The 27,892-nt window shown below is 48.7% G+C and overlaps 1 protein-coding gene and 1 long non-coding RNA gene across 5 annotated transcripts in view; one reads left to right on the forward strand and one right to left on the reverse strand.

Moving 5' to 3' along the window:
• The window catches only part of CSTPP1 (centriolar satellite-associated tubulin polyglutamylase complex regulator 1), a 177,542-nt gene that overhangs the window by 143,677 nt on the left and 5,973 nt on the right, over window positions 1-27,892 (forward strand). For all 4 annotated transcript variants that reach the window (XM_023654007.2, XM_001490557.5, XM_003362591.5 and 1 more), the window contains exons 4-5: window positions 11,949-12,033; window positions 26,173-26,258. In XM_023654007.2, coding sequence (XP_023509775.1) covers window positions 11,949-12,033; window positions 26,173-26,258 — 171 coding nt within the window. The remainder of the gene's footprint in view (window positions 1-11,948; window positions 12,034-26,172; window positions 26,259-27,892) is intronic.
• Window positions 1,339-26,900, reverse strand: LOC138916580 (uncharacterized). The gene is made up of 3 exons (XR_011423867.1): window positions 26,606-26,900; window positions 11,838-11,875; window positions 1,339-6,113 (listed from the first exon to the last, which is right to left on the reverse strand). It is a non-coding gene; the product is annotated as an uncharacterized lncRNA (long non-coding RNA).

Here is a 27,892-nt window from a genome sequence, read left to right on the forward strand (position 1 = left end):
AAAAAAAGATATCTGAAAAATTTCTTTAAAATGCAGTTCAAGCCAAACAAAACCTGTCTGCCAGTCACCTTCTGGCTCAGACAGTGAGTGCTAGGTTCTCACAGGCGTTGTCTCCCTTGGTCATTACAGCTGTTCTGCTCCTCTAACAAGTGTTAATTCAGAGCCAACCACAAATAAAAGAGTCAGATCTTTGCCCTCTTGGAGCTTACATTCGAGTAGAGAGACAGGTAAAGCAGTTACAAAACATACAGTGACAAGTACCATGGAGAAAAATAAAGCAGGAAAATGAGACAAGGGGGAGGGGGAGAGTTGCTGTTTCAAATACTCTGGCCAGGACGGGCCTTACTGGTTCAGCGGCATTTGAGCAGAGACCTGACGGGGGAAGGAGCCATGCAGGTGTCTAGGGGCCAAGGGAACGGCAGGTACAATAGCCTGAGACAAGAGCGTGCTTGACATATTCAAGGAACAGCAAATCCACTGTGGCTGGAATGGTCTGAGCAAGGGGTGCGTAGAAGGGGATGTGGCTAGGGCAATAGCAGGGGCCCCCATTGTGTAGACTCTGAGAAGAAGGAGGTAGGATCCCATTTTACAGATGAGAAAACCAGGGCTCAGAGAGTCTTGCCCATGCCATGTAGCTAGGAAATGAACCCAGGCCTGTCTGACTCCAGGTCTCATGTTCTTATATTATCTGTGCTGCACTAGAAAGCTAGCACATGGCTTTCCTATCATTCCTACTCTTCTAGCAAGGTATGTGCCACCCGGCTTCAAATTACGTCCTACCTGTTCTTTATGCTACTGCCTCAACCACAGAGAATTACAGTAAGGAATCCTAGCCTGTTAGACCCAAATAGAACCCTGAGGATTCTTGAGACAACCAGTTTGTACGTTTTTTATAGTTCGGAACAGTCTTGCTTTTTAAGACTCTTTGATGTCTTCCCCTGGCTCATACTTCTGTTTTCTTAATTTTTAAATGTATAAATCTTATTTATACGTGACAAAATGTAAAAGGTCAAAAGGGTACACAATCTTACATACTTTAAAATATATCTAACTTAGTCTAGTTGACCCTGATCATTTATATGAGGCGTGACAGAGGAAGAAACTGAGGCATAAAGAGTTGGTGCCCAGTTGAAACCAGGTACCTTCTTCAAACCGTAATGAGTAAGACCAGACTTTGTCTTGTAGAATACTTGTGCAAAAAAGAAATTGGGTGGGTTTGTCCTTTGATGCCACTTTTTCCTTTCTTTTTGTGTGCCTGCCAGTCTCGTGGAAAGAGAAGAATCAGGGCTCAGAAAGCCTCACCATTGTGTCATTTCCCAGGATGGAGAGCCACTGTCATTTGATTCACATTTTTATTAAAATAAGATGAGTGATTCACTCACATTACAGGCAAAGAAGCTTTTACCGGGAAAACCGTACTTTGAAAAACAAAGCTGAGGCTTTAAAGAACAGTAACTGCTACATCAATTTCCTTTCCCAAGCAGTCCCAAAAAAGTCAGACACTCTCTGTTTCTAGCTGCCTCTTTCTCTTACCCACACATATACATATAATTATAGATACAGCACATTATATATGCCCACAAAAGACAGAAAAGAGCAGGAAAGACAAAGGTGGATTCCTCTGAAGAGATGTATGTGTTTATACCCAACCCTCTTTCTGGTTCCTGCCGTTTTGTTTCTTAGGTCTATTTTTTTAGTAGATGGGTAGCCATAAATCCATCATCATTGGTGGAAGTTAGTGGATTCTGACGAGAGAACAGGCTGTGGTCTTTGTAAACACGCCTACATGCTGGCGACAGCTTCCCCTACTCACACAATCATCGAGAACCGGGGAACTTAGATTGTTTTTTTATTTTTAGTCTGTTTTGGTTCAACTCACCCTCAGTGAGTAACACTGTAAGCCACTGCTTCTTTTTATATTTATTTAGAAAAGCAGGAAAATGCATTTTAAGCAAATCACATGCATAATCTGTTCCACTTCTTATTTATTCTATGGCTACTTTGGACAGTGGAAAGCCCAGAGAAATAACTTTTATTGGTCTTTGTTTTCTGTGGCTAGCTTTCTCAGGAAGTCCTCATCAGATAGTTTTGCGGATAGCTTATAAAATTCCATCCCAGCTATCAACCTGGTTTTAAATTAGAAGGGAAAAATGTAGTTGGAAGTATCTTTTATGTACGTTAAATATACTTTTCTCTTGGGGGCCAGCCCAGTGGTGTTGTGGTTAATTTTGCACGCTCTGCTTCGGTGCCCTGGGCTTCATGGGTTCGGATCTTGGGTGTGGACCTACACACCGCTCATCAAGCCATGCTTCGGCAGCATCCCACATACAGAATAGAGGAAGACTGGCACAGATGTTAGCTCCATGACAATCTTCCTCAAGCAAAAAGAGGAAGATTTGCAACAGATGTTAGCTCGGGGTCAATCTTCCTCACCAAAAAAAAAAAAACCCTTTTGCTAACCTGTGTCTAGTCCTCTTAAAATTGCAGAGACAGGCTTACAATGGCTTAAAATATTTATTATTTTTGTTATGGAATTCACTGTTCTAGGTGTTTTTCATCCATAGAAGAAATAAAAGCAGGCTGAGTTCCTAGGTTTCCAGGGACCATACAGCAAGAAAGAAAAGGACATCATAGGGAACCAGCCTTGTAGTAGAAAGAGACCCTGCCCTGGAATGAGAGGGCTTGATTTGATCCTGGCTCCACCATTTACTTGGCGATTTTTGTCTCTTGCTGGGGTTCATTTTCCTTGTCTATAAAAATGGGAATAATACCATTATCCTCTCTCTGCCCTACAAGGTTCTTATGGGGATCCAAAGTGACAATGCATCTGAAAATGGGGTTTGCATAATTACACAGTCTGTCTACAAATATGACTCATAGCACTTTTAATAGTGAGATGATAGAGCCTTGGCAGTGCGTTGACTATCAAGGAAAGAAGTGTGCACCTGGCCTCAGGCAGGAAGTCTGTTATTCACTCATCAATAAGAACAAAGGCTAGACGCAATAATCATGAGATAAGGAATAAGATTGTTTCAGCCACCTACTGGCTGGAGCTGGAGACCTTGGATGAAGTGTACCTTTTGTTACGCAGGTGCCATCCCACCTGTGCGCCTCAAATGCAGGAGAGTAATAACCAGGGCAACTCCTGGTTACTGAGTGCTCACCTTGTGCCATATGCTAGCCCTTTAAATTTACTGTCTCTGTTTTTTAATCCTCTCTTTTAATTCTCTCAGAAACTCTTCATGATTAGCATTATCGTTATTCATACTATTATAATCGTTAGGATTAGTATTAGTCTTCACTCTCATTTCTAATTGGCTTGCTGAATGTCACATGGCTCGTTAGCTGAAGAACCAGGGTTTGGATCCTGGTCAGCTGATTCAGGAGCCTGCCGTCTTAATCGTGCACCATGTAAGATGCACATAGGGCTTAGGGCCAAGGGTTTTTACGCTGTCTCTATAGGGCCCTACTTTGAAAGCAGACCTCAGACCTTCTCTCTCAGCCACCTCATCCCGGCCCCTCTAGCCTGGGCGAGGGCTACTGAGAGAAAGTTGGGTAAGAAACACTTTGTTTTTACCTATGTTGTACTTTAAGTTTCCTTATAAGATTTCCATTGGAAAAAGTGTATCTGTTTAAATTTTTTTCAACCCTCGTATACCACAGTCCTTATTGTACAGGTGAGAAACTGGAGGCCCACAAAAGGTGTGCCCAGAATAGTGTAGTTAGTTCTTTGCAGAACTCAGATCAAGTTCTTTTCTCTATATCATGACGTGTCTCTGGTAGAACAGACGTTCCCCCCCCCCCCCAAAATGACATGAGAACCCTCATTCTGGCCGTAAAAACCCGTGTATGAAATTAAAAATGCTGCCTCTTTTTCAAAGGTTGAGTGAGGCACTCCGGCTACACCACCACTGAAGGGGAGAATGTCCCCCTAGCCTCAGTGACCGTGAGGAGGGCCTGAAGTTCCTTCTCCACCTTAGCTCTTGTGCCTGTTAGCCACCTCTCTTCAATTAAAAACAAGCGTGCTCACAGGAGTTTGTGACAGCACCCGCTTCCTCCCGGGTGACACTGACACCTTGACTCTGAGGTCTGTTTCAGAAGGCACGCGCTGTCCTCCTATTTCTGGACGAAATGGTGAAGTAGCAGCACGGGGTGGAGCTGGACGAGCTGGTCTCTGGATGGAAATGAATGGCGGTGCAAATGCCGGGCTTGGAATACCTTCCTTGATGGGCTGCCGGGCCCTTTGGGAGTTTACGGTGCCAAGATCCTGCTCCACGTTTTGGTGTTCAAAGCAGCCTCCCATTTCCTCAATAAACCGTCCGGAGACTGTGCCCGTGCCAGAGCAGCTAGCCCTGCGGCTACTGGAGAGGGGCTTCTTTTCTCCTGGCACTGGTGCCTCCTTCCACAAGGCCATATGGCTGCCAACCCTGGGCATGTGCAGCCTGTAGTGTTTCATGTCATCAAAGCTAAGACAGTGACCTCCCCCAGAACCAAGCGTTGTCTTGGTCCTCCAACTCTCAATGGCCCCATCATGATGGACAGAGAGGGCCACACCCCAAGGGTCTGACCAGGTATAGGGGCTTCTTATCACAGCAGGTCAGGCCTGTGGTTCACTCCCACAGTGGTGAGCAGGGATGGTTAGCCTAAAACCTAATCAGATTGCCGTCATGTGCCATTCGTGATCCCGGGGGAAGAATTTCAGACCCTCATTAGAAATGCTCACAGTTCTTTAAATCCTTGTATAATATACACAGCTCTTGGGGAGTTGCTTTTGTTCATTCTAAAAATTGCCATGAAATTGTTACTGTGTCTGATTTAATACTTTGCCTAGAACATACATACTGGTCAAATAGAAACAGTCACTTGATGTTGGGCTTAGTCATAATAAAATATAAAACTAAAGAGTCTGGCTTTCTGCCCCTCTTTGAACACACTAAATGTGCTCTGGGGAGTAGTGAGTTGGCAAAGGATAGTGTTAATAATGGCCCAAGGACTTTACCCCGCAGGTGTCATTGGAAGCCACTGCTTCTCATTCCTTCCGTAAAATTATTTCCCTCTCAGTAAACTATCATTTCCTTCCATTTTATAATATGAAACAACAGTGCTGTCAAAGAAGATAAAATGTAAGAACACAGCCCACTCTTCTTCTGGGGCTTTGCTTGACAGGAACATAGCCCTGGGATGTTAGAATCTTCCTGTGACGTGCGGTACCAAGGGCTGCATGGGGAGTGAAGCTGTCGGATGTCTTGCCTCCTTCCTCTCCCTGCCCCCACTGTCCCTCCCTGCCCTCTCCTTCCGTGCAGAGAAGCGCTGAGGAGTATTTACTCAGCTGTGGACTGGTACCAAAGCCTCAGTGCCCCGGGGATTGGAAGGGGTGGTATGGTCGTGCCCCGAACTGTCCACGTCCTTCCGAGCATCTCTTGGCAGAGCAGCCCGGCTGAGGGTGTGTATCATTCAGAGCCTTCACAAGCCCTGCATAAGAGAACATAAAAATAATTGCAGCTGAAAATTGGAGAGTCCACTCATGGGCTGCGGTGTTCTCTGGCCTCTGTGGTGGTTCGTATTGAGATCATGCAGCCAGCCAACTAGAGGTTGTTCAGTCCTCTGGGATTCCCCACGGCTTGGTAGCATTTCATTATCTCCAGCTCTTGTCCCAGCACTGGCTCACCCAGCCGTCAGCATGTGGGCACTCACACAAATGAATCCACACTGAACCCCATTACATCCCCCATACTTCTGGAGCTAAAAACCCCTTGATTCAGGCTCTGGGGAAGGCTTTCTCTGAGTAAAGGACAAAGATATGACCCTCATTCCTTCTGTCTGGTGCTCCTCCTCTGATCTCCTTTAGTGACCCTGGAAAAGGCACCATTTCCCAGGAAGAGCTCTTCTCTCTCCCTCTGCTCTCTCCCTCTGGAGGGATGCTCTCCGTCTGTAGCATCTGAGTCTACAACCACATTCTGCCACAGTTCTTCTGAGCAAATGTTGTGGGCACACATGGTGGTCTGCGAGGAGTTTGTAGAGATGACTGAGCTGCCCCACAGAGCTTCAGAGGCAGGAATTTCCAGAGCAAGAAGGCAGGCCAGATGTGGAAAAGACAAGAGGAGATCTGCATCCTTTTTTCCAAGAAAAGAGGAAGTGAGAGCGAGTTAGTCCTTGTGTATAGTGGGCATCAGTAAATTCTGGCTAGATTAATTTTCTCAGCCAAAATAACCCCTTCTATCACTCCCTAGGATCAGAGTGGAGATCTCTAACACAAGAATATTTTGAGTCAGGGCTGCTTATCTTGAAAACTACAAGAGCTGTAACAGTGGTAAAGTGAATTATTACTAGGAGGTAAACCCTAGACTACTTCTGACCTTCAAGGTAAAATAAGTGATAGTTTTATGAAAATAAATATTCAAGCTGATTAAATTGCACACTGGATGAGGTGCTAGGAGTCAGCCAGCCCATGAAATGTGTGCACCTGCTGTGATGTTTTCTGTTTGCTGAGAGTTATGGTACCTTCCAAACAGGACAATTTCCATTTTCAGCACCTTACAGCTCCTGGCATCTCCTCATGCCCCCCGAACTTGGTAGACATCCTCCTGTTCCTGGACGCTCCCCATCTCTGTGTTCACACGGTGACCAGACCTTTGTCCCTCCAGATTTCCATCTGGGGCACTATGCGATGCATGTTTTTACACATTCGTTTCTTCAACAAATATTTACTGCTATGTGCCAGGCATTGTGCCGAAGGCTTTAGTTAAGTCCAAAGATTTCTCAGTTTCGGGACTTCAAGTTTTAATCAGTTACTAATTATAAAATAATACTACATTTACTGAGCACTTTGCTAATTTTTCAGAAAAATGCCTTATGTATAAATGACCTCATTTGATTTTTACAACAGTCCCACTGGGTAGATACTGTGGTTAGTCACATTTTTAAGATAAGTAAACCAAGGTTCAAAGAAGTTGAGCAGCTTGTCCGAGTCGTACTGGTGGTAAGTGGTGGAGCCAGGTTTTGAAGCCAGGTCATCCGACTGCAAAGTCTGGGCTCTGCACTAACACAGCGGGCCTGTCCCACTACCCTGCCCGTTTCATGTGGCCGCCTGAGGATATCTGTCTGTCTAACTTAGATACAGAGTGTGTCAGTCCCCTGGCGTGAGCAGTCCCACCATCCGGAGTCCACTCCTCCGCAAACCCGCTGGATCCCACCTGCTAGAGGAGAGCCTGGAGCTCGGCAGCCTTAGGTCTAAATCGCAGTCCTCCCTCCGCCTCCTCCTCCCAGCTCTGCTTGCTAAAGAAAGTAATCAACCTTAAAGAAACCCTAGTTTCTTTATTTCGAAAATAATAACAGCCAATACTAACAGGGCCATTGATGGGCCGTTTTTCTAAGTACTTCACCTTAACTCACAACAACTATATGATGCTGGTACTCTCATTATCCCCGTTTTATTTATTTTTATTTTTATTTTTGTGAGGTAGATTAGCCCTCGGCTAACATCTGTTGCCAGTCTTCTCTTTTGGCTTGAGGAAGACTGTCGCTGAGCTAACATCTGTGCCAGTATTCCTCTATTTTATGTGGCATGCTGCCACAGCATGGCTTGACGAGCAGCGCTAGGTCCACGCCCGGGATCTGAACCTGCAAACCCTGGGCCGCTAAAGCAGAGCACGTGAACTTAACCACTACGCCACTGGGCCGGCCCCTCTTATCCCTATTTTATAGATGGAGCAACTGAGGCGTCAAGAGCTTAAAGATCAAGTAATTCGAAATCAGTGGCCAAGCTCGGATTTGGACCCAGGCAGTCTGACTCTACAGTCCATGCCACTAGCCCAGTGCTACACTGTGCTGCCTCTGGAGATGATAGGATCAAGGGTGTAAAAACCTCCGGCCCAGAGCCAGGCACACAGTCGATGCAACCATTGCAAGGTTTGGAGTAAGAAAGTTTAACAACTCTGACCACCCACAAAAAGAGAAGTGCCGCTTTGTGGAGAGCGTTCTGATTTTGATCTTGTCCCAAAGCCTTCTCATGTCTTTGCCTTTGAACTTTCAGGACCTGCTGGCTGGAGCTTTCCTAATTATGGGGGTTCCTTTAGAGGAGGCATCTGCTGGTGTACACCGCCTCCCTTCCCTGCGCTTGCCAGGGCTCAGGGCTGCGGGCAGGTGCGCAGGGAGGAGAAATGGTGGTGGAGCCGCAGCACAGGTGTCCTCATCCCCACCCTCCCGTGGCCTCCGGCCCAGCACAGGCTGTGGTGCTGGAGCCCAGTGCTTCCTGTTGACAGTAATTAGAACCTTTGAGACTCAATTTCTTACATGAACAAAATCCTAATTCACTTGAGTTGTCTCCTTGATCCAGTTCACCTGGAGCTATTTAGTTCCTGCAGTTTCTTTGGAGGGGAAAACAAGCTCTTAAGCCTTCACACATTATGGCTGATAAGATCAAGGTTCTGAAAGGGTAGCTGGGCAAACTTTGGAGCCAGACTGGGGTTTGAATTCCAGATCGACCTCTTCAGTGTGTACAACCTGAGTTTGGGGGTCTGTGAAATGGGGAGAACCATGGTGAAGATTAGATGAGGTGACACATGTCAACCCCTTGGAAGAAGAGTGCCTGGCCCGGAGTCAGCGCCCAGTGAATGTTAGCTGTTAGCATGATCGTTATTAGACCCATCAGCCGTCTGCCCGCCTTCTTTCCCTCCCAGCCTGGGTTCTTGCTCCCGGAAGCCAAGTCCCTTTCCTCTCCCTCAGGCTCTGGACCCTTCTGTCCTCACTCCCCAGATTATTTCCTCCCTCTAAGCCTCCACGTCCTTATCTAAGTGGGACTGGGAGTAATGGAGTCTACTTCATCAGGTTGTTGTGAAGGCCAAGCGAGCTAATGCAAGCCCTGGGCACAGAGCTCGGTGACTGTTCAGTCTCCTTAACTGTTATTCCTGACGTACAAAGGGCTGCCTGGAAGGGCCTTTGAGGTCTCGGAGAGCTCTAAGAGCCAAGGGGCCCCACGTAGACAGGAGCATTCAGAGTTAACGGATTCCTGAGTGTGAGCCCTGGGAGCTGGGGAGACCGCCGGCTTATTCACCACTGTAACGCTGTGCCTGGAACCGAGGAGGCACATGGTACCATTAAAGGAATGAATACTGCAGAAGAGTATTCAAAAACAGGTTTGGCTCAGGCAACGTGACAGAATTTCCAAGGCAAAATGCTCCTAGGTGTTTAAGCATTTAAACTCGGCAAGAAACACCTTTCTCCTCTCTTCTCTCTTTGTCCCCAGGATTTAAAAACAAAACCAGAATAGCCCCCATTGTTTAGTGTTACTCTGTGCTAGACATTCTGCCAAGCATTTTATAGGCATCATCTTTTAAAATCTTGACTTCAACTTTAAAATCTTGACTTCAACTTCAGTCATCATTCCCGTTTTACAGATGAGAGACTGAGACTTAGAGAAATTGAGCAATTTACCCAAGGTTGCATACCTGGTAAATTACAGAGCCAAGGTTTGAACTCTAGCCTGTGGGACAGGAAGGGGACAGCTCCCATTTGTGCATCAGTGTTCTGATTTTGGTACAAGTCTTACCGCTCGCCATTTTCCCAAATACCCACTGTACAAGCAAGGAATGTGTCCAAGTGGCAGATGCCTTTCCCCTGAAATCATCTGGCCTCAATGTCATCCAGCCACTACTTTAATAAAAGTGGAACTGCTGTCTTCCACAATTAAGGTGGCAAAAGTTGTTTATTTGCCTGCACTTCCATTCATTTCTTATCTGACTATCTTCCTCACTTTACATTTGGGAAAGTCAGGTTCCAGAAGTGGTGGACAGGATGCCTGCTGTTTTTCTGGTGTATTGAGTATTTCCGAGAGCCTCTTGTTGCACGAGAGAAGCACAGAATGATTTTTGTAAGTCATTTGTCTGTCTTTGGGAAGCAAGTGTTAAAGTACATGAGTTAGACTATCGTCAAGAACCTAAAGGGAGCCGAGGGTCTGGAAACCTGGAGGCAGACTGATTCCCAGCCTTGTCTTTCTTGATTAGATGTGAGGGTTACACAGCCATCTCTCTCTCTCAGCCTCTCATTTTCCTTCACCCTGTTTATCTTCCCAAGGATATCTTGTAGGTAATTTTGGAGATAAATGTGAATTCCTGTGAAACCCTTTGACTCCCGTAAGAATGGTATCCGGTACATCCACCAAAATTTAGCCTAGAAAAGCACTGAGGATCCAAAGAAAGAACTTTCCTTTATTTACTTCCTGCCAGAAATCCCTCCTCTCTCTACAGGGAGTTCTGGAGGGGGAATAAAATGGGAACATGTTAGATTCAGTGGCTCTCCTCCCTTCCCTTTGCCTTTCCTGTCCCTCACCCCCAATCTGAGGCCAGGAGTGGCTGTCACTCCTTCCCTTGAAGAACAAAACCTCCTACCAAGCTGTGCCCGAGGTCAAGCGAGTGAGGAGAGGAAAGTGCACACCCCATTGTGGCCAAGACGGAGGCCGCAAAAGCCATCTTGATCCTTTGACCTACATTGACGCTCAGTCTGTTCCTTTAGTGTCCCTGACTTTGACGGTGTGGTTAGTCTAACTCTGTGCCCCCACCTTGAATTGAGCTTTGATGAAAAAGTAGTAGGAACCCAGGCCTGTCCCTGGGGATTTGGGGTTTTTGTCTTGGAGAAGCATCAACCGAACTAGCAGGGGCAAGAGATCTGGATTCCTGTGGCTTGGGCTAACTTAGGCCCAAAGAAACCAAGTGCCTGTGATCATCATCCTCCTTCCCCCAATGTGGCCATGCCCTCTGGATTCCCTTCTCTCACGCATTCTCCCAGTTAGGGCGGCTCCTGGGTAGCTTGCTCTTCTTCACCGTTAGCTTGTCCTTCCATATTTGAAATGCTTCGGTGTGGAATACTTGCGGACTGCTGCTGCCTGGCTGAGCTACAGTCTTTTGGCTTTAGTACATGCAGTGACAAACCAATTTGAAGCATCAGTGTATGTCCTGTCCCTTGGGATCCTATGGAGTGCTCCGAGATTTGCCTCTCTGGCTGATATGCTGGGCCGCAGAGCCTCGTACTGGCTCACCTCTCCCAAGCGCTGCTTCTGTGCCCCAGGAGTCACTGGCTGCCTGGATTGTACGTCTTGGGTCTTTGTCAGGGCCTCTTATAATAGGATGACCAGATTTGTGTGCAGGCATCCCAACGAAGCCAGCCTGCGCAACACTGGAAGACAGAGTAATAACGTCTGTGGGTTGCTATGCTGTATTCTTCTCCTTCATACATCGCAAGCCTGAGTTAGCCTTAGTACCGCTTCCAGATATTCTGCGGATGGTTGTCGGGCTTGTTGTGGTGAATGTTACCATGCCAGAGAATTTCAGCAGATTTAACCAGCTTTGAAAGGACTCATTCTTGCAAATTTTTATACACAAGGAAAACCAAACTCAGAAGGCTGATAAAGGCACCCGCCTTGCTCCCTCTTCTCACCCGACCATTTTTCAAACCAGCAAAGCTCCTTTGGCCAAAATGTTGTGGCTGGGTGCCTGCCACTCAGGAAAAGCTTTGTAGAAATATTGATCTTAAAATCGCACCCCACGGGGGCCAGTCCGGTGGCGCAGCGGTTAAGTTCACACATTCCGCTTCTCGGCGGCCCAGGGTTCACCAATTCGGATCCCGGGTGCGGACATGGCACCACTTGGCAAAAGCCATGCTGTGGTAGACGTCCCACATATAAAGTAGAGGAAGATGGGCATGGGTGTTAGCTCAGGGCCAGTCTTCCTCAGCAAAACAAGAGGAAGATTGGTAGTAGTTAGCTCAGGGCTAATCTTCCTCAAAAAAAAAAAAAATCGCACCCCAGGAGGTTAGTGGCTGGCACACCCTTAACCCTGACTCACCTTTAAAAGGGCAGCTCTCCTGAGACTGGGTCTGAAACCTGTGAAATGACCAAAAAGAGAGCGAGGGTGTCACATGCAAACCTAATGTGTTCCTCTCCATTTCCACTTCAGATTTGCTGACCATGAAGGAATATCACTGTTTGCTGCAATTACTGTGCCCGGATTTCCCGCTGGAGCTCACACAGAAAGCAGCCAGGTACGTCTCCTGGGCCCTGAAGGCCAGCTCGGCCTCTGTGGGAAAGAGCTTCTTAGAGAAACCCAGAATGTCTACGAGCAAACCAGCAAACCATAAGGGAAGGATGAAACCATTAGGGAAGAAACTGGCATTTGGAGAGGGGTCTAATTGGGATTTGCCCAAAAACGTAATACTCACTTTCTACATTTCCAAAGGGAAGCCAAGCAATCGCTCGTGGTTTCTGTGGGGAGCCTTAGGGTCTGCAGATAGAGTTGGGGGGTGGTGAGATGAAAAGGCAAACACACACACACATGCACGCACACACGCACACGCACACACACGCACAGAGAAAGCGCTAGAGGATATTCTGAGAAAAGAAGGGGCAAGAGTTGGCAGCAACTTGTGATGAAGGGGGTTGAGGTGGGAGAGCGGCAAGGCATGAAGGTGAGAAAGCCCAATGGAGGGGAGGATACCTTGTATTATTTATGCTGAAACGAGGTTTTCAAGATTAGTCCAGAACCAGGAAGACTCAGCAGAAATACTTAGAACCCCCTAATTTCTCTGTTTGGTTTCACTGTCATTCACATTTTTTAACCAAATGAGATATTTGGACTATGCCTCAGTTAACTTTTGTTTATTTAACACAAAAGCTGAGGTAAGGAAGCAAATGGAAGTATAGCAAAAATCTTGCTTTCTGAAACATGCCAGAACAGAGGATTGTTAGGAAAATTCTCTGTGTTCTACCATACATGATGGATGCATGGCGTTAAACATTTGTCCCAACCCGTGGAATGTACAACACCAAGAGTGAACCGTAATGTAAACTATGGACTTTGGCGATGGTGTGTCGATGTAGGTGCATTGGTCATAACACATGTCCCGCTCTGGTGGAGGGTGTTGCTAGTGGGGGAGGCTGTGCATGTGTGGGAGCAGGGGGTATGTGGGAAATCTCTGTACCTTCCTCTCAGTTTCTCTGTGAAACCGAAACTGATCTAAAAAAGTAGTCTTAATACTAATTTTTTAAATGGCCAGCTTCCCTACATCATAATGAGTGCATTTCCCTTCATGGTTGCATTATAATTCATTTACCTTAATCATCTCACTTCATCCTTATGAAAACTGTTACTTCCCATCTTACTGAGGAGGAAACTGATATATCTCATTTTAAAAAAGGAAAAAAAAAAAGAGGAAACTGAGGCTCAAAGAGGTTAAGTATCTTGCCTACACTTACTGGTAGCTTGTCAGGAGCAGAGGTGTGACTGGAACCCAGGGCCGCCCGACTCCAGAGCTGTGGCTCGTAAGCACTTTGCGTTGCCGCCTCCCTGTGTCGTGACCTCATTTCTGCTTGGTGGTTTGGCCCACTGCTATCAAAGCTGCGTTGGCCACACCGCACCAAGAACTGCCTGACTCCTCGAAGGGGCCGACCAGCTCCCCGCGGCCTGGAGAGCTGGGCAATCCAGTGCTGCCCGCAGCCGGCACCGGCCCCACACTGGCGCAGGCTGTTTGCACGTCACAGCTCGTGAACTAATTTTGCCGATCACATTCACAACCTGTTTAGTGATCACACACCCAAAATCTTGTAGATTTTTTCCCCTTCGTTGTTCAGTGGATACTTGCCTTTTCCAGTGGCCCCTGGTAAAAGCTGCCGTTCAGGTTTTATAATTTTAACTTACCTGCTATCTAAAAGAGATGAAGATCTTTTTTCCTTAGTTGAAAAAAAAGTGTGGGAGGTTATCGCCTGTAATTTAAAAGCAGCCAAGTGGAGTTATCTTCAGATTTCCAATGACAATTCCCCTTTGGGGACAGATCATTTTAAGGAAGATTCAGCCCCAAAATTGGGGGGAGGGCGACTCAGCATCCTTAAAGATTTAAGATAACACTGAATAATAAAAATCAGCTACAATTTCTACATAGCTGAATAACAGAACTCAGCTGTGATCTCTAACTAGAGAATTCCTAGAGATTTCCTAAAGAAAAGGAACCATAAGAGTGAGGGTGTGTGCTCCGTGAGGGCAGGCAGGGTCTGTCCCAGCCTCGTTTGCTGCGGGATCGCTGTAGCTTAGCATAGGACCTAAGGTACATGTTGGACAGTCCGTGAAGATGCCCCGAGTCAGTGAATAGATGAATGAATATTCCTTGTCTGCTGTTGGACATGGTTCTTATAGTCCATGGTCCTAAGTAACTCGAAGAACAGAAGTCAGCAACTATATCCTGTATTCATTTGTCCATTCGTTTATATATTCATCAAATATTTCTTTTTAAAGAGGTTTTTGGAATAAAATTCACATACCATCTAACTCATCCAAAGCATAAAATTCAACGGCTTTTGATATATTCGCAGTATATTCACATCCATGACCACAATCAATGTTAGAGCATTTTAATTATCCCCAAAAGAAATCCTGCACCCCTCAGCCATCACTCCCCAATCCCCATCCTCCCAGCCCTGGGCTACCACTACTCTACTTTCTGCTTCTGTAAATTTGCCTGTTCTAGACATTTAAAATAAATGGGCTACATATAGTATGTGGTCCTTTGTGACTGCTTTCTTTCACTTAGCATGATGTTCTCAAGGTTTTTCCAAGTTGTAGCATCGAATATTTCTTGAGCGCCGATTTTGTGCCAGGAGCTAGTCTGCACACTGGGAATACAGATATGGTTCCTGCCCCCCAGGGGGCTTGACATTTGGTTGAGAAGAGGATCACTTGGGTACTGGTCACTGCCTACCACCACTCTGTGACGTGTGTCCTTGGTTTCTATCACTCCAGCCTTCTCTGGATTCCTGTCCTCCTTTCTCGTTGCTGAGAGGTAGGTGGCCAGTTTATGAGGGTGAGCCTTCTGTATGCTTTTCAACCCTGCTTGCATTTGCCCCACCCATCCCCAAGACCCTTCCAAACAATCTGATAGACATAAGCACAGCAAAATTAGGGCAGAAGTAATAGAATTGTCTAAAATCCACAGATTCTTACACTTATTGATACGGAGGGGCTTCGGGAGTGCTATTTCCCTAGCTGTGGCCCGAAGCTTACCCACTCCTCGCCAAGAGGGCTACTGTTTGCTAGAAACTTCAGACCTTCAGTCTGAGGAGGAAAAGCGTTGTAGCCCGTCCCTGTCAACAGCAGTGTGAGGGAATTATGGGAATGCAAGTATAAACAGCAGGCCTGGAGTAATCCTCAGGATGCTGGCTGCAATCAGAGATGAATTCAGAACCAGGGGGAGTTGTTTTCTCCCTGTGTACGAGCATCAAGCTTCGGTGTCAGCTCTGCCTCCCGATGCCATTCTTTCCCCACTCCCCTCCAGCTGGCGTGTGTGGAGAAGAATCGCATATGTCCCAAAAAGTGCACTCTGATCATTGAAGCTATTCTCATTTTGTCCTGGAGGTCAGGATCCCAACCTCCCCCGACACAAGCCCAGGCTTCTGACCAGAATGGCCACTGGGGGTGGTCAGGCCTCCAAGGCTGTTTCTACTGCCAGAAGAGGCACTGCCCTCTCCCGTCTTCCTGATGGGCCCTCTTTATTCAGGGCCCCGAGGTCTGGGGACAGGCTGCAGAAGGAGGCGCCAGTGTGTGATGATGTGTGTGCAAAAGAATGTAATCCACAGGCAGCTGTACACCAGAGCCTGTTCAGGGCCATGGCATCTCCACACGCGCTTGACTTATGTGCTGCAAGCACCGTGGCCAGGCCCTGGGGCGGCAGGTGTGAGCTGGAAACACAGGAAAGGAAAGAGCAAACAGACTCCGTGACAGCGCCCAGCCAGACGTCCTGTCCACCTCACACGTTCCTGCCGCAGTGGGAGGCGTTACGTCATTGCATCCCTAAACGATCACCACAGCATCTCTGTCTCCGTCCTCCACAGCCTGGGAGGCTTTCCTGATGGTTGAGAGCATGCAACTGGAGCCAAACTGCTTTTTTTAATTAATTATTTTTTTATTGAGGTATAATTGACGTATAGCTTTCTATTAGTTTCAAGTGTAAACAATGATTCGATATTTGTGTATGTGTGTATGTTGCCAAAGGGTCACCACAGAAAGTCTAGTTAACATCCATCACCATATATAGTTTCAAAATTTTTTCTTGTGGTGGTAACTTGTATTTATTTTATTTTATTTTATTTTTTGAGGAAGATGAACCCTGAGCTAACAGCTGCCGCCAATCCTCTTCTTTTTGCTGAGGAAGACTGGCCCTGAGCTAACACCCATGCCCATCTTCCTCTACTTTATTTGTGGGATGCCTGCCACAGCATGGCCTGACAAGCAGTGCCATGTCCGCACCCGGGATCCAAACTGCGAACCGTGGGCCACCAAGCGGAACATGCGCACTTAACTGCTGTGCCACCAGCCTGGCCCCTTGTAATGATGACATTTAAGATCGACTCTCTTAGCAACTTTCCGATGTGCAATACGGTATTATTAACCGTAGTCACCGTGCTGTACAGTGCATCCCCAGGGCCTGTTTATTTTTTAACTAGAAATTTGTACTTTTTGACCGCTTCACCCATTTCGCCTACACCCCTCTCCCTACCTCTGGCAACCACCAGTCTGTTCTCTGCATGAGCTTGGTTTTGTTCTGTTTTGTTTTGATTCCACATGTAAGTGAGGGGTGTCTCTTTCTCTGTCTGATTTATTTCACTTAGCATAAAGCCCTCAAGGTCCATCCAAGTTCTTGAAATGGCAGGATTTCCTCCCTTTTTGTGGCTGAATAGTATTTGTGTGTGTGTCGGCATCCCACGTTTTTTTATCCATTCATCCACCGATGGACACTTAGGTTGTTTCCATTTCTTGCTTCTTGTAAATAATGCTGCAGTGAACGTGCGAGTGCACATATCTTTTTGAGTTAGTGTTTTCATTTTCTTCAGATAAATTCCCAGAAGTAGTATTGCCGGATCACTTGGTAGTTCTGTTTTTAATTTTTTGAGGAACTTCCATACTGTTTTCCATAGTGGCTGCAAGAGCCAGACTTCTTGAGTTCAAATCCTGGTTCCACAATTTGTCAGCTTGTGCCCTTGGGGAAGTTATTTAATTTCTCTGAGCCTCAGTTTCCTCATTTATAAAATGGGAATGATAATAGTTGTAATAATTGAAGAAGTATGTCATGCACTTGAAATAATGTCTGGCACAGAGTGAACTTTCAGTGTTGGTAATAGTGGCATTGACCTTGGCCTATAAGAGCGCGTGCATCATAGGGTTAGAAAGACCCGGGTGTACGTGCCACCTGGGCCTATCAACTGGGTGACCTTGCGGATCCCTCTTCACTTCTCTAAGCCCTGTGTCTCTGTCTGTAAAATGGGGGTAATAATAGTAACTGGCTCATGAGGTGGTTGTAAGATTTCAACAGAGAAAACTGTAAATTGCTTAGCATGTTGTAGACATTCAATAAATCAGTTTCTTGCTGTTAAAATAATGTTGGCGTTATTATTATTACCAAATTTTAAAAAGATAAATGAGAAGTTCCTGACTTCCTTAAGGTAGTGCTTTCTGGCCGTTTTTTCACTTCACAACACTCAAAAGATAATACGTAACACTAAGTAGGGTAAAGACAAGGCTGCCTGTGATTAGCCCGCGGGCTCTGGCCTCCTCCCGCCTGGGCCAAGGGGACCATCACACCTGTAACCCCTTCAAGGCCCACGGCCTGGGGCCAGGAAGCTCTGTGTTCCAAGGGTGAAGATTTAAAGCCACAGTTGTCAAACCTGAGCGTGCATCAGAATCACCTGCAGGGCTTGTTAAACCGCCATGGCCCAGGCGCGTCCCCAGAGTTCAGTGGGTCTGAGGTGGGGCTCACAAACTCACCGTCCTAAAAAATTCCCAGGTGATGCTGATGGTCTGGGCCACTCTGAGAACTGCTCGTTTAGAGCATTGCAGGCCAGTCTCATTCTGGCATTTCAGAGTTGATTGTATTAAAAGGAATTGTATTTCCTTCTCTCTCTTGTCATCTGAAACACTGTTTAACTCGCTCCTGCCTTACTGAAGACCAGATTCCCTAGTGAGTAATATATGTTTAATAGGAAAAGCTCTTCTATCATGGTCTGTGCTGAATACATATAGTGCTTTGAAAGCATGTAAACTCCTAAGGAATCTAGTTTTAGACATAGCAGCTCCCCCCCATTTAATAATGTCACTTTTCAGCTGGTCCCTGTGTCACGAAGGCAGGAGAGCCCAATGGTGAAGGACTCAGGAGCTGGAGCCAGACAGCCCTGGATTCAAATCCCAGTTTCTTCACTTACTGGCTTGTGACATTGAGCAACTTCTCTAAGCCTCAGTTTCTTCATCTGTAAAATGAAAATAATAATGCCCGTCTCACAGAGTTGTTGTTAGGATTTAATGAGATAATGCTTGTAAAATACCTGTCACATGGCCCTCAAAAAAGATTACCTCTTTTTAAAAATTACAGTTAGTGAATGGGGAGTGATGCTTCCTTCCTGTATTCATTTTCCAAATGGTCGCTGAGTGTCTACCATCTGCCAGACCTCGTGCCGCACACTGAAGGAGACGGCTTCATGCTTTCGTGGTGTCTTTCTTTCCGAGTGCCTCTCCCCTGCAGTGTCCTTCTGTGTGGATATTCTCCCCAGATCTGCCTTGCCATCTCACAGGATCACTGTTGCCCCAAAAGGTCTTTCACCGAAACAGACTGTCCTTTCTTTGCCCTTTTATTCACCAAACATTTATTGAGTGCATGTTATGTGCCAGTCATTGTGCTTGTGCAGGGGCTGTGGCAGCGAGCAAAACAGATGTTCTAGCCCTCGAGGAACTTACAGACTGATAGAGCAGCAGACTTGGAATCGATGAAGCGCCAAGTGCTGCAGGAACGTGTAAACAGCAGGCCCAGCCTAACCAGGGGAGGCATGGAGGGCTTTTCTAGGGGGAAGAGATGCTGCGTTTGGACCTAAAGGATTAGTAAGAGATGAACTTTCCCTCTCAGCTCTCTAGCCTTATCATAACGCCATCACAATGACGACAGTATGGTACCAGAGGAAGGAGGGACAAGTGGATCCTGCTAGGCAGGTGGAACAAACCCACACATTTATGAAAACGTGATATGTGAAAGGGCAGTGCTGCAGAGCAGTGGGAAAGGGAGGGTTCCGTAAGCAGTGGCTGGGCAGTTGGTTATCCACATAGGAAAAATAAATGAGATCCCTGCTTCATACCGTATTCAGAAGTCAGTTTCACATAGATACAGACCTAAGTGTGAAATGCAAAACTCTGATGCTGATGGGAGTGTAAAATGGTACAATCACTTTGAAGCAATTTGGGCAAATCTCCAAGTTCAGAGGTATGCTGGTTCTAAGGAACATGCGGCGTCGTTTCTTAAGTCACCACTGGAACAATCTGCCTGTCTTTCTGCAGAAGAAAGGAAAGAGTGGTGTCTTCATACAGTGGCGATCCACACAGCAGCGACAGTGAATAGAGGGGGATATATGCATTGACACTGATAAATCTCAAAATACCAAGTTACAGAATGATACATAGAGAATTTGAAAACAAGCAAAGCAAAGCTAATGTTTTAAGAATGTAGGCATTTGCATTAGTTACTTAGTATAAACCATGCAGCGGGATGCCAACCCCCACGTGTCAGTCAGTGAACGCTAAGCCGCCAAGTTTCAGTGGTGCTCTCTACGGAAGAAGGTAGACGAATGGGATGAGGGAGCGGTGCCCACGCGGCTTGAACAGTAAGTGTAGTATTTTACAAAGCTTTTAAAAACTGAAGCGAGGATGGCCAAATATTAAGGTTTGATGAAATTCGCTAGTGAGCATACAGGTGTTTGTTACGTTATCCTGTGTAATTTTCTGAAGTTTTAAATGTTGCGTTTAAAACAAAAAGGATGGGTAGGATTTAGGTAGGGAGCAGTGAGAGGGAAGAGCCATGGAGGGAAAGTGAGCAGCCTGGAAAAGAAGCCAGGCTTTCACCAGGGATGACCTGCAGAAACTTTGAGAAGCCCATGGGCCTGGAGTTTAAGGAGTGTGGGGGCTGGGAGAGGAAAGGAGAGCCTCGCAGGCCATGCACTGGATTTGGGTATTTATCCTGAGAAGGTGGAACAGTCCCCCGGCTGTACAGCTTCTTGGAGGGCCAGGATAATGGGGTTCAAATGGCTTGGCGAGCGTTCAAGCCCTCTTCAGAGCAGAAGCGGCTTTGGGGCCTACGCTCCCAGCCCTCCTGGGGGCAGATGTCCTACACTGACAACAAACAAGTGTGGGAGAAGGGGCAGTGCCACCAGCAGGGAGGTGTCACCGCACCAGAGAGCGGAGAGTCCACTTTCCTTACCAGGTGCAGCTGCAGGTGCCGTAGGCACTGTGAGTAGAGTCAGAGAGACCTGTGTTTGAATTACAGCTCTTTCGCTTCTGCCTGTAACCGTGGTCAAGTTTCTTAATCTCTCTGGACCTCTGTCCTCTCAGTAAAGAGATTCCCTGAGCTTACCTCGCAGGATTACTATGAGAAGAAAATGAAACGATGGATGTATGGTGCTGACAGAGTAAGGCCCTAACGAGCGGGAACCATGTTGTTGTTGTTACTACCCACACTCTCTGGATCCAGCTTCTTAAGCACTACTGGGCAGCTGGGGCTTGGGGTACCCTGGAGGTGCAGGGTGGAGCCGGGGGAGAGCCAGGACCTGGGCATCCCATGCTGCTTTGAGCGCCCAGACTTGTGACAGCTTGCGCAGCACGAGGATGCCTCCAGCACAGTCCGGAAGAGGGGCAGCCCTGGGGAAGAGTCCCAGGGAATGCTGACAGCAGCCTCTCCCACCTGCAGGAGGCCACCAGAGTGTAGTTCCACTCTCTCACGGCGCTGACCTGAAAACAGCCTGCGAGGCTCATGGGGAGCCCAGCCGACTTGGGGACACACCTCAACTGCACCCATGAAAGCCCGTGGTCACATGACCCCCCAAAGAAGTGCAGTCATGGCAAGTGGCTCTTCTGTCTGGCCCTGGCGGAGGGCTGGCTTCCCCCAAAAGTAGACTCGAAACAAGATATCTGGCTTCCACCTGAGAGCTTCTGCCTGGCTGGGTGCTGGCAGCCCTTACTTCCTCTGAGCTATATTTTTATTTGCTATTTTGAGTTCTTCCAGCACCTTCAACCAGCTAGAATACACTTATTGATAGCAACTAACACTTACTTTGCACGTTTAGTATACCCTAGACATGGTACATCGTCATACTGACTCTTCACAAGAATCCTGTGGAGTAGGAACTGTGACTGTCCCCTCTTTACAGATGAGGAAAGTGAAGCTCAGAGAAAAGGCGACTTGCCCCAGAAAAGCTCACTGGGCCTGTGAGTGGCAGATCGGGGACTTGATCCCAGGGCTGCTAACCCAGAGCTGTAGGGACACGGGTGCAGCTCACGCCACCAGACAGAGGGGACTGACCCTTAGGGGTGAATAGGAGGTTGGCAAGTCAGTACGTTCAGGCTGGAAGCTGCTGCTTCCTTGGCACCCACTTGACTCTCGGCCAGCCAGCCCATCCCAGCTGTTGGAAGTCAGCGAGGGAGGGAGAGGGGGCCAGCCCCCTCGGGACTAGCTCGGACGCTGCCAAGTGCTCTTTCTTCATTCCAGTCGCCTGCGCTGGTCTCCACCCTTCACGTGGTCCTGCTCGGAGCCAGCCTGAACTGAGCTGCCTTTACTCCCCCCAGAGTCCCTCTCTCTAGCCCTGAGGCCTGGCCTGCAAGGATCCCTCCATGGTCCAATAGATCCGCACAGACTCCGGCTGGCAACAGCTCCCTGTTGGCTCCACTTCAGAGCAGGGGCGGCCCAGCTCCTCCAGGTGTCAGAAGCAGCTGGCACGTTAGCCGAAGGCCTCTGGCAGGAAGGGGTGTTGAGCCAACTGCCATGAACTGGAAAACAGCACATGTGCATGACCTCGTCTCCAAGAGAGTCCTTCTTGAGCCTCTGGGGGTGGTGACAAGTTTGAGTTGAGGGTGAAGGAGCTGTCTGTGGGATGTAGGGCCTACAGCCTGGGGTTGTCCCTGTCGCCAGATGCAAAGACAGACCTGCAGCCTCCTGCCTGTCTTACCCACAGTCTGCCAGGAGTCCAGCACCAGAGACCCAGAGCGTTCAGGGTGAGAGCGTTAGCCTGGGGATGGACGGCGCAGCACGTGATGTTTCCGAAAGCACCCTTTTGTCAGGCCTTCAGCCTTTTCTGCAGCCACAGGCCTCCGACCAGCAGACGTTTCCCCCAGAGCCAGCACTCACAGGAAGAGCTGTTAGTTCTGTCCGCCCTTGGGAAACACTGTCAGAACTAGAAGAGACTTTCATACTTAGCGGAAGTCCGAGCCTTCCGGCTTCTGCTTGAATATCTCCAGCAACAAGCAGCTCACTCCTTCACAGAGCAGCCATCATCCCAGAGCTGGGCAGCTTGGAAAGGTCTTTTAGAGCCAGACTCTAGATCCCTGGGCTCTCCTTCGGGGCTCGGGGTTCAGCCCTCACTTCCTCCTTGGTCTTCTCTTCTAAGCTACAGGATCTCAGTGCAGCCATTTGTCTGCTGTCGTGGTCTGCAGACTCTCCAGCGCTCTGACCCCCCGTTCCATGACTCTAGCTTATTCCTCTTAAAGGGACTGCCAATCTGTTCACAGAGTGTTCAGATGTCACCTGGCCAGGGGAAAAGAAAAGGGTCCTGTGGCCTCTCTTACTCATTTGTTCATGCTTTCCTTCATTCAACACACATTTCCTGAGGGCCTACTGTGTGCCCTGCACCGTGCTGGCCCTTGGAGTCAAGCAACAGGCAGAGAGACACGTGTCACCTGGTGGATCTTAAAGTCCTGGGGCAAAGACAGACATGAGGCATGTGAGGAGGTCGCAGAGGAAGCCAGTAGCAGGGAGGCCTCCCCTCGTCAGCAGCGGGGCGGGCTTCCCAAAGAGGTGCTGCATAGGCTGCAACCTGAAGAGCGAGCAGGCACCAGGAAGGTGAGGAGGGGGCATGCAGGGCAGGAGCACTCTAGGTAGAGGGACGGCCTGGCTTGTCTGAAGGGCACGAGGAAGCAGGGAGCATCGGGGACTCCTGAAGGATCTGCATTGTCGAACACAGTGAGGGTGCTGCCTGTGGCCTTCACCGAGTGGAGAGAGGTCAGGGGAGGCAGAGGTGGGTCACGTGGGCTCGCAGCCAGGCTTAGGACGGGGGATCCTGCTGAGGCCCAGGGAAGCCCGTGAAGGGTTTTAAACAGAGTTGCAACATGGTCAAATTCACACTTTAAGGAACATCTTTCTGACTGCAGTATGGATACTCAATTCGAAGGAGGCAAGGTGGCTGGGAGACCGGATGGGAGGTCATCCAGGAGCCCAGGAAAAGGTGGAGGTGGGCGTCAGAGGGTGGCTGTGGAGCGGAAAGAAGTAGACGGATTCAAGAGAAGTGTCAGGGATAGGATCGATGGCCCGGTGACTGAGGCGGCAGGGAATCTCCGGGATGTCAGGAGGACTCCCGGGTCCCTGGCTGAGCAGAGTAGCGGGTGCTGTCCCTGTTCAGGAAAGCCCAGAGCCAGTTGACTTTCATGGCAGCCAGTCTCCCTGCCTGCATTCCAGAAAACCCTTCAGCCTTTTGCACACGTGCTGCTGGGATCCAGCCACGTGTCCCTCAGCAAGAAAGCCCTTGCGCTGTCTGCCACTCCCAAGTGTCCTGCTGGTCCCTCCCGACCAGTGTGAGTTTCAGCCCCCCAAGGAGAGAGGTCAGGACCGGAGCACACGCAGGGCTGCCCGGCTCCCACAGAGACTGCTCCGCTTGCTCTGGGGGGTCTCCTGCCCTCCGACGGCTGTGCTCTCATCTCCCCCAGCTGCCCATCTCCAGAGAGGGTGCACAGTCAAGCGCAGCCCCTGACAGAAAGCCGCAGGCAGGCTCTGAGCTGGAAGGGCAGGTCCTGTTTGCAGCTCCTGTCCTATCTGTGGCTGAGGGAGGAGAATGGTTATAGCAGCTGGCTTCGAAGCCCTGGTGTGGCGGGGCCTGTCTCAGAAGCACGCTGATTAGCAAGAATTACAACTTGTGGAATTAGACAGCGGTGATGGTTGCACAACTCCATGAATATGCTAAAAACACTGTACCCTCTTAAAGGGTGGATTTTACGGTATTATATTGCAATATAAATAAATGAATAAACAGATAAAGAAATAGTAAATGGAAGTAAGTGCTGTAAACAGGAGCACTGGTCCAGGCTGATGAGAAACAGGAGCCAAGTAACGTCATCAAAGGCTCTGGCTCCCCTCCCTGGTGTCCTGCTTGTGTTCTGCGGCCGGCGCCCTCTGTACTCATTACCTTGAGGCCCTTCGAGGTCCTGGCTGTCCTGGAAGCAGGGCAGGGAGGAAAGGGCACTGGCTTCTCTCCTCTGGGGCCTTCTCCTTCTCTGCTGAACCTGGGAAGGAACACCTTTGGGTGCTGGTGGCTCTTCCTCCTGAGCGCGCCTGAGGGAGCCAGCTCTTCCTCCAAAGGTTGGGTGTCCGCCCTACCTGCCCTCTCTCCACCTCTCTCGCCTGTCCCTCCCGGTCCAGATAGCAGAATCTGGGCTCTGCGCACTCTCTCTTCCTTACTGCCTGCCTGGGCTCTCAGCTTATGAGGAGGATAACCACTCGACCTCTGGCTCAGCTCTCAGTCCCTCGAGCCATCGATGGAAGAACCAGGGCGCCCTCCTGTGGCCTTCGGCAGCATTGTTCTCCCCACCCTCTGGTCTTGACTTTTTTCCCAGTCGGAATTTTAATGTTGAAGTCTGGCAGTTGAGGCAGGTTTTCTCTTCCCCAAGAGATACATGAGAAACAGTTAAGACCGTAAGACAGGTGAGAAGAAGAGAGATAAATTAGCCACAGAAACTAAGAAATAACATGTTAGTGTTTACTTTCTGTAACTTTATTTTAAAAGAGGCGGTGTGAGCTAACAGAAAGCACATCACCTGTGGAGTCGAGACTCAGTCTCTTCACCTGTAAAATGGGAATAAGAACAAGATCGACCTTGTAGGATTGTCGTGGGATAAAATGTAATTAATGTAGGTGAAATACCTTGCACATTGCCTGCCATGAAGTAAGTACTCGGTAAATGGTACCTGTTTCTATTGTTATTACTACAACTAAAGACCAAATCTAGGAACGCTTTTCTCTCTTCGGGAGATCTGAGTCCAGGGCCAGCTGCCTTGCACTATCCCAAGGGCACCACTCATATCACAGCCTCTCTAAAGCCTTCCCAGAGGCGAGCAGTGCTGGCTCTGTCTGGAGCTAATCCAGCTTCCATTTGGGGGACCATCCAACACAGGAGGTGGAGAGAGGTTTAGACAAATACACAAGACAGCAAAATAAAACAATTTTTATAAAAGGAAAGATAAAGCCCGAAAGACCCAGTCAGAAACAGATGAGGGGCCCAGCCCCCCTCCATTCGATGAGTTTGGCACCCTGCCTGGCACATGGATGGAGCCCAGCAAGCGCTAATTTCCTTCCCTTCCTGTCCTCTCTCGATGAGGCCCCGAGCAGAGTAGGAATATGGCTGGGTCTGATCCCTTTAGTGGTCACATGGTTTTCTTCCTGTGAGGTGGGTGCGCAGTGGGAGGGACTAGAGAGAGGAAAGACCAGGAGGTGGTCAACTTGTGAGAGCGGACAGCCAGGAGGAGCAGTGGCCACCATGGCGTCACAAGACGGGGTGTGCACTTTGACCCTCTCAAGTGCAGAGTCCCCAGTAGCTCTGTCCCCTCTTCCCGCTTCCCTTCTGTGTCCCGGGATGGAGCAGCCTGTAGCTGTTCCGGCCCTTGGTAGCTTATTAAATCTCAGTACCACTTGCCAAGACCCCTTTAAACCTCTTGGCTGTTCTTTTTGCCTTTTCTGATCAGCTGTATTTATTCTGAACTAAATGGTCCTCACTGCAGGATGAAAGGATTTACTGCTTAAGTATATGAAAAGAAATCTTGGCTGCATTACAATTGCAGCCTCTTCTTCCCCGGTTGCTGCCCTCCCCATGCTCCATCTACTAGCTGGTGCCACAGAGACTGAACTGGGAGCCTGCCCCGGGAGTGTGGTCTGTTCAGTTTGGTGGCAGAGCCCAGTTGATGGAGGAGAAGTGGGGTGACTGGGAGGAGCTCGCTTTTGGGAGCCCTCTCCCAAATGTCTTGCTGCCCCAAGGGAGACTGGAGCCCCAGGAACGGCTCCCTTGCGTGCTCGTCCTCTCTCTCATACACACACACACATTGTCTCACATTTTCTCTGCTTCCCCCTCAGGATTGTGCTCATGGACGATGCCATGGACTGCCTGATGTCTTTTTCAGATTTCCTTTTCGCCTTCCAGATCCAGTTTTACTACTCAGGTAAGACTCTTCCAGGGCCCCTTGTGGCTCCTGTTGGGACCACGCCCCCCTCTCCTGCCCTGCTGCCCTTTCCATCTGTGTGCCTGGCACACACATTTCTCTCCCCCCTTCCTTGGGTGGTGTGCTTCACCGCGCCGCGGTCACTAACAGGATGTCCAGTTCTCGCTGGTGGTCCCAAGATCCAGTCTGCAGAGCCTGCTCCCTCAGCCTCCTCAAGACACAGAAAACCACAGCGCTTCCAGGCAGCAGCGCAATAAATCATTTTAAATAACAATGAAAATAACAACAACTGCATTACACGCTACTGTAACAACACACGATGAATTCACTGTGTATCGAAAACTTACCATGTCCCAGGCATAGCACTAAGCACTCCAATCCTTACAGCAAGCCTGAGAGACGGTCTGCTGAGAGAAGCTTCGCAGGTAAGGAGCTAGTCAGTGGCGAAGCCCAGACTGCAGCGGAGGGTTCACTCCGCAGCCAGTGCTCTCGGCCGCTCTGCTGGTCTCTCCCCACCCCTGACTCATGTGGGCACACATTTTCCCACGCACACGGCTTTTAATAAGCACACTCCAGTCCTATCTCACACTCCCCCTGCTCCCCAATTCACACCAGCTGTGCCCTGAAAGCCCTTCTGGAATCAGGTGGAATAAAAATAGCTGAATAAATACAAATCCACATCAGCTCACACACAGAGACATCAAATGGAATGTTGGGTTTGGAAATTGCTGACCATGTCCATAAACAAACTTGTTTAAAACGGGCTCTTCCAGTAAACAGAAGGCTGTCCTTGGAGCCTGGACATGGCCTTCCTGCCAACCCTCCAGCCAGCCCTGACCTCATTCAGGCGCCACATTCTGTTTCCTTGATGGCAGCCCAAGGGCCTGGTCAGGCAGGGGCCGGAGCTTGGGGTCTGGCCACCTGCTCTTCGCAGCTCCAGCATCTATTCCCATTTCTCTGAAGCTCCCGGGCCTCGAGAAGGAGCAGCCAGGTTTGGGGGAACCGTTTCCCCTCACTGCCTCCGGGCCCTCTCCTTGCAGCACTCCCAGGACGGGCACAGCGCTGGGCCCCAAGCATCGCTACCGCACAGCAGCGTGCATTGGTCAGCAGTGGCTTCCTGACAAGGGCTCGATGACTAGAATCGGAAAACAACCTCAAAGCTTTAATAAATTAGCAGCTTGCAGGCTTTCTCTTCCATGCTGATATTCCAGCATGCTCTCTTGAGTCAGAGATGCAGGTGGCCTCACAAGATGGGGCTTCCTGTGGGAGTGGGCACACGTTCACTCTTTCAAAAAATACTTGTAGCAGTGCTAGGTGCTGGGCAGGAAGGCGACCAAGGCTCATCCCTGCCTTTGTACAAGGATCTTCCATCCCAGCAGGAAGACAGAGTAAATAAATAATTACATGGAAAACACGTCGTCGGATAAGTGCCACGAAGTACAGGGTGCTGTGAAAGTGGGGAACGGGGATCTCACCTACTCTAGGAGCATCTGCAGAGGAGGGGGCCTGTGAGCTGAAACACACATTAGTGTCACCTCTCAGGAGTGTGTTGGTCACACAAAGTCGAGGGCTCCTGCTCCTGGGTTGGTGTGGAGCTGAGGTAACAGAGAGGGGAGGACACAGTGAAGGGACGA

This window comes from Equus caballus, chromosome 12, assembly GCF_041296265.1.
Source record: "Equus caballus isolate H_3958 breed thoroughbred chromosome 12, TB-T2T, whole genome shotgun sequence".
Classification (NCBI taxonomy): domain Eukaryota; kingdom Metazoa; phylum Chordata; class Mammalia; order Perissodactyla; family Equidae; genus Equus; species Equus caballus.